The following is a 5,885-nucleotide window of genomic DNA, read 5'->3' as shown; positions in this document are numbered from 1 at the left end:
TTTGGGAGTGGGATAGTTTTTCCTTGTTTCGTGGTGTATATTGGTCATGATTTGGGAGTGGGATAGTTTTTCCTTGTTTCGTGGTGGATATTGGTCATGATTTGGGAGTGGGATAGTTTTTCCTCGTTTCGTGGTGTATATTGCTCATGATATGTGACTTGTAAAGATTTGGATTTTTTTTTCTGCTGAAGTTGTGGGAAGCCTGCACTCAAGAATATCTAGCAAGGTACAGTACCAGCTCCTTATTGTTAAACCAAGTTTGGTGTACATTGTAGCCAGATGGTGACACCAAAAGAAGCTTACCTGAATAAATGTATAAATAATCTGTAGCTTCGTGGTATCTTCTCATTTTATTCTGTATTCTCTTCCTTTTTCAGGAACCCTGCAATGTCAACAAAGGAGACCAGAGTTATAAAACAATTTGTGAGGGGCCAGTCTCTTCCGTGGTGTGGGGTCAGAGGTCACGGCTATGGTCTTAAAGGCTGTACGAGGTATTTTAATGATGAGCTTGATAATCACCAGAAAATATTTGTCTAGTTTTGACATGTGGGACTTTCTAAAGAAAGTGTTTATTACTGCCTAATGTGTCCTAATTCTCCAGGTGTCTAACTATTTCAGTCTCCCTCTCCCTCCTTCAGGCAATTACACAGTTACGTTATTTTACAATATTTTCAAATTGGCAAATCTTTCTTTTAAAATGTCTCAGAACCAGAACCATGGTTTTGGTATCATTGTTATGGGGGTGAAAAGATCTGTGAAACAGGGCATAAAACTATGACTTCCGTTCATTTTCAAATGTATTGAGTTCCTAATAAGTTGATTTTTAGATATTCATAACATGTTAAGAACATTGGTTGATAGATTGTTGACCCAAAAGAAAGTGAAAACAACAATTAATAACAACTTATATAAAAGTAAAAATAAACAAATATTCAAAGCAAACAATGTGAAATAAAAAAATGCAAGACGTCATAAAAATTGCTCTACACTCCTCTTGCTTTCCTTTCTTCCAATCTTTCATCAAAACTGCTCGGCAGCCCCCTGTCTCTGACAGACCGTACCTTGATCACTTTATATGAGGCCTTTCATTCACTAATTGATAGCTTACAAATAATAAAAACAACATGAAAAATGATAATTATAATGTTTGAAACAATAGAGCATCCACTTCTCTAGTTCGTGAGATTATTTATATATAAATTACATCACTTCATGAAATTGACCGATATCACTTTTCTCACACATTCTTCAGTTGTGCTTCATAATAGATAGAACAGTAGTTGTGCTTCATAATAGATAGAACAGTAGTTGTGCTTCATAATAGATAGAACAGTAGTTGTGCTTCATAATAGATAGAACAGAACCTGGTTAATTATAAGACAAAAAGAAATGATGATAAACAAACGAATGCCAGTTTACTTACTTAAAATGTGCTGATGATCCGTGATTAAGACAATGAGATATAAACTAAATTGATGTCGGCGACTCGTACCCACGACAGGTGTGTACTGCCAGTTTTTTGGTTTGAAAGAAGGAGTTCAACAACCTCACGCTTAGATCTACAGAATATTGTGCTCACGATTTTTAAAATGAGAAATGGATGATCTTTTGATCGATGTAATTGTCAACTCGCTATAATTACTTTTTCAATGCAAAAATGCCGTTCAAAAACTTTACTCAGCTTTTTTCAAACTTTTTAGAACCTCGTTGTCTATCTAAAATATACCACATGAAACTCCATTAAAATTTCTTGATGATAGCTTAATTACAAGTGAGCGATCACATTTTGGAAATGTATGGGTAGACTTAAATGGTATTTACCACACATCTGACCACGGAAAACCAGATAAAACAGGTTGCATTTCCACTACAAAATCATTAAAGAAAACAGTTTTATTCTCAATAAATAAATCACATTTATAAAGTTGATTAATATTTCTGTCCATTGAAATACGTGTGCTTTAAGATTGAAATAAGTACAGGCTACTTATTGATTTTCACTGATCAGTGTTTCCCTAGGGGATATTTCATTAGTATTGATACCTATTGATATTGAAATAACCTGTCCAATGTGAGGAAGGGTGAAATCGATCAAATGATGTAAATTTTACCATATTTGTTTAATAATTCTCAATTTGGGGAGGTTGGGGGGGGGGGGGGGGGGGGTTACATTTGGGGGGCGGTCTTAGTTTCATCCAATGTCACTGATGAGCGGTCCTATGGGGCATATTTCGTTTGTATTGAGTACCTACTTCTATTTTAGTTTTAGTTACAATACACCACTTGGATAGATTTCTAAGTTATTGGTTTGAGGAGGTAAGAATACTCTTATGTATTTTACAGATAACAACGATGTTGTCAGCTGTGACCAGTCTTTGAATGATGGACTTCATGAAGACATCCAAATTAAATTCGATGTAGACGAAACTACAGACAGTTGTGTGGAATGGGAAGAACCTGGCACTGGTTTCCAGAACATTCATGATACAACTTTGGAACATCACTCCACATATTACAAGTTACCAGATCACAGATCTGATTTTATTGAAAAAGAAGAGCCACAAGTTGATACAAAATCTCAAAATTCTACAACTTCACAGTTGGAAAATCACTCAAGAATCCAAAGCGGAGAACGGCCATATAAATATCTAACCTTTGGAAAGGCATTTGCTAAGAATTCTTATTTACAACAACACATCAAAACTCATACAGAAGAAAAGCGATTTAAATGTTTGACTTGTGGAAAAGCATTTATTTCGATAACAGGTTTACTACGACACAACAAAACTCATACAGGAGAAATGCCATTTAAATGTCTGACTTGTGGAAAAGCTTTTTTTTCGAAAACAGGTTTACTACGACACAACAAAACTCATACAGGTGAAAAACCATATAAATGTGTGACTTGTGGAAAAGCATTTGCTAGGAATTCTGCTCTACAAAATCACATCAAAATTCATACAGGAGAAAAGCCATTTAAATGTCTGACTTGTGGAAAAGCATTTATTTTGAAAACAGAATTACTGCGTCACATCAGAATTCATACGGGTGAAAAACCATATAAATGTGTGACTTGTGGAAAAGCATTTATGCGGAATTCAGATTTACACCATCACATCAGAACTCATACAGGAAAAAAGCCATATATGTGTCTGACCTGTGGAAAGACATTTGCTCACAATTCAAGTTTACAAGTACACGTCAGAATTCATACAGGAGAAAAGCCATTTAAATGTCCCATCTGTGGAAAGGCATTGTCTTGTAAGAAATATTTTCAAGCGCACGTTAGAAGGCATACAAATGAAAAACCATATAAATGTCTGACCTGTGGAAAGGCGTTTACTGGCTATTCATATTTACAAGTTCACATCAAAACTCATACAGGAGAAAAACCACATAAATGTGTGACTTGTGGAAAAGCCTTTTCCCAGAATTCCGATTTACAACGTCATATCAGAACTCATACAGGAGACAAACCATATAAATGTGTGACTTGTGGAAAGGCATTTACTCAGAATTCATCTTTACAATATCACATCAGAACTCATACAGGAGAAAAATCACATAAATGTGTGACTTGTGGAAAGGCATTTGCTCAGAATTCATCTTTACAATATCACATCAGAACTCATACAGGAGAAAAATCACATAAATGTGTGACTTGTGGAAAGGCATTTGCTCAGAATTCATCTTTACAATATCACATCAAAACTCATTCAGGAGAAAAACCACATAAATGTGTGACTTGTGGAAAAGCCTTTTCCCAGAATTCCGATTTACAACGTCATATTAGAATTCATACAAGAGAAAAATCACATAAATGTGTGACTTGTGGAAAGGCATTTGCTCAGAATTCATCTTTACAATATCACATCAGAACTCATACAGGAGAAAAACCACATAAATGTGTGACTTGTGGAAAGGCATTTGCTCTGAATGCACTATTACAACGACACATCAGAACTCATACAGGAGAAAAACCATATAAATGTGTGACTTGTGGAAAGGCCTTTTCCCAGAATTCATATTTACAATATCACATCAGAACTCATACAGGAGAAAAACCACATAAATGTGTGACTTGTGGAAAAGCCTTTTCCCAGAATTCCGATTTACAACGTCATATCAGAATTCATACAGGAGAAAGGCCACATAAATGTGTGACTTGTGGAAAGGCATTTACTCAGATTTCAAATTTACAATCTCACATCAGCACTCATACAGGAGAAGGACCATACAAATGTGTGACTTGTGGAAGGGGATTCACTCAGAATTCACATTTACGTCAACACATCAGAACTCATACAGGAGAAAAACCATTTCAATGTGTGACTTGTGGAAAGGCATTTACTCGGAATTCAAGTTTACGTATACACATTAGAACTCATACAGGTGAAAAGCCATATATATATGTGTGACTTGTGGAAAGGCATTTACTCAGATTACAAATTTACAAAATCACATCAAAACTCACACAGGAGAAAAGCCATATAAATGTGTTACTTGTGGAAAGGCATTTACTCAGATTTCAAATTTACAATATCACATCAAAACTCATACAGGAGAAAGACCGTATAAATGTATGACTTATGGGAAGGCATTTTGAGGAGTACCGATTTACAATGTCACATCAGTACTCATACCGGAGAAAAAATACATATTGTGTGACTTGTGGAAAGGCATTTACTCAGAATAGTCATTTCCAAGATTACATCAGAACTCATACGGGTGAAAAGCCATATATAAATGTGAGACATGTGAAAAGGCATTTCCTGTGAATTCACAATTACAACAACACATCAGAACTCATACAGTAGAAAACTATATAAATGTGTGACCTGTGGAAAGGCATTTACTCAGAATTCAAATTTACCAGATCACATCAGTGTTGAAATATCAATGAACAATGACGTCATTAGTTTTTGTACTGCAATTAGTTACTATCTTTTATCATAGAGTGAAGTCCGTTGGTTGTTGACATTGTCTCTCTTCTGATTAAAACGTTATGGACTTGCAAGATGCCCTTTGCCATTATTTCTTATTAAATTCTACAGGTTATGGGCCCAGACAGGCTTAACAATTTTCGATGTTGAACATTAAAAGTGGAAAGTGACGTAAGTTTCTCTATTCGGTGTACTAGTGCTAATCAGCTAATACAATCAACAACAAAAGGTTGTGGTAGGGATAGTGAGATATAACGGCTACGTAGAAAAATGGCATCAGGAGGAGTAATGCACGTCCCTCTGTTGAAGGGGCATTTAAATTACAGTTGCTGGAAGATGCAAATGAAAATGTACCTGATTCACCAAGACTTATTCGAGTGCGTGACGGGGGAGTGCAGAGACACGAAGAAAACACAGAAGGCGCTGGCTACAATCGTGTTGGGCGTCGATCCGGGTTTGCTGTATCTGATCGGGACAGAGCCAAAATCAGCCAAAGAGGTCTGGCAAACACTCGAAAGACAATTTCAAAAGGATAGTTGGCTAAACAAGTTGTCACTAAAGAAGCGACTTTATAACATGAGGTTAACAAATAATGACGTGAACGGCCATATAAAAGAAATGACTGAAACATTTCAATCGTTATCGCTTCTAGGATGTAAAGTCGACGATGAAGAAAAAGTATGTTTACTTTTATCCAGCCTTCCGAAGCAATATGACATACTGGTAACAGCTTTTGGTGCTGCGGATAAGGCACCCTCTTTCGAACAAGTTACAGAAAGACTGCTAGCAGATGTAACTCGGTGTTCCATTGATAGAATGGTCCCTCAGCCTGAAGAGGTTATGAAAGTGAAGAGCGCTGGCAGAGGAGTAAAAACAGCTTTAAAAGGAAAGTGTTATCACTGTCATAAAGACGGACATTATAAGAACTCTTGCCCTTTGTTA

The 5,885-nt window shown here is 36.1% G+C and overlaps 1 protein-coding gene across 1 annotated transcript; it reads left to right on the top strand.

Moving 5' to 3' along the window:
- The first annotated feature begins 447 nt into the window (after nucleotides 1-447).
- On the top strand, nucleotides 448-5,014 carry LOC144958036 (uncharacterized). Its single transcript, XM_078889621.1, has 3 exons — nucleotides 448-491; nucleotides 2,344-4,392; nucleotides 4,479-5,014. The coding sequence occupies exons 1-3, from the start codon at nucleotides 470-472 to the stop codon at nucleotides 4,604-4,606; spliced, it is 2,199 nt and encodes a 732-aa protein (XP_078745747.1). The 5' UTR covers nucleotides 448-469; the 3' UTR covers nucleotides 4,607-5,014.
- Nucleotides 5,015-5,885: the final 871 nt, after the last annotated feature.

This window comes from Berghia stephanieae, chromosome 12, assembly GCF_034508935.2.
Source record: "Berghia stephanieae isolate SIO BIC M18660-M18661 chromosome 12, UCSD_Bste_1.3, whole genome shotgun sequence".
Taxonomy (NCBI): Eukaryota; Metazoa; Mollusca; class Gastropoda; order Nudibranchia; family Aeolidiidae; genus Berghia; species Berghia stephanieae.
The sequence above is the reverse complement of the archived record's forward strand: the minus strand, read 5'-3'. Positions and strand labels throughout refer to the sequence as shown.

Coding starts and splice junctions, on each gene's coding strand:
- LOC144958036 (XM_078889621.1), top strand. CDS start 470: ATGGTCTTAAAGGCTGTACGAG. Junction 492..2,343: donor GGTCTTAAAGGCTGTACGAG/GTATTTTAATGA, acceptor TGTATTTTACAG/ATAACAACGATGTTGTCAGC. Junction 4,393..4,478: donor ACACATTAGAACTCATACAG/GTGAAAAGCCAT, acceptor AAACTCACACAG/GAGAAAAGCCATATAAATGT.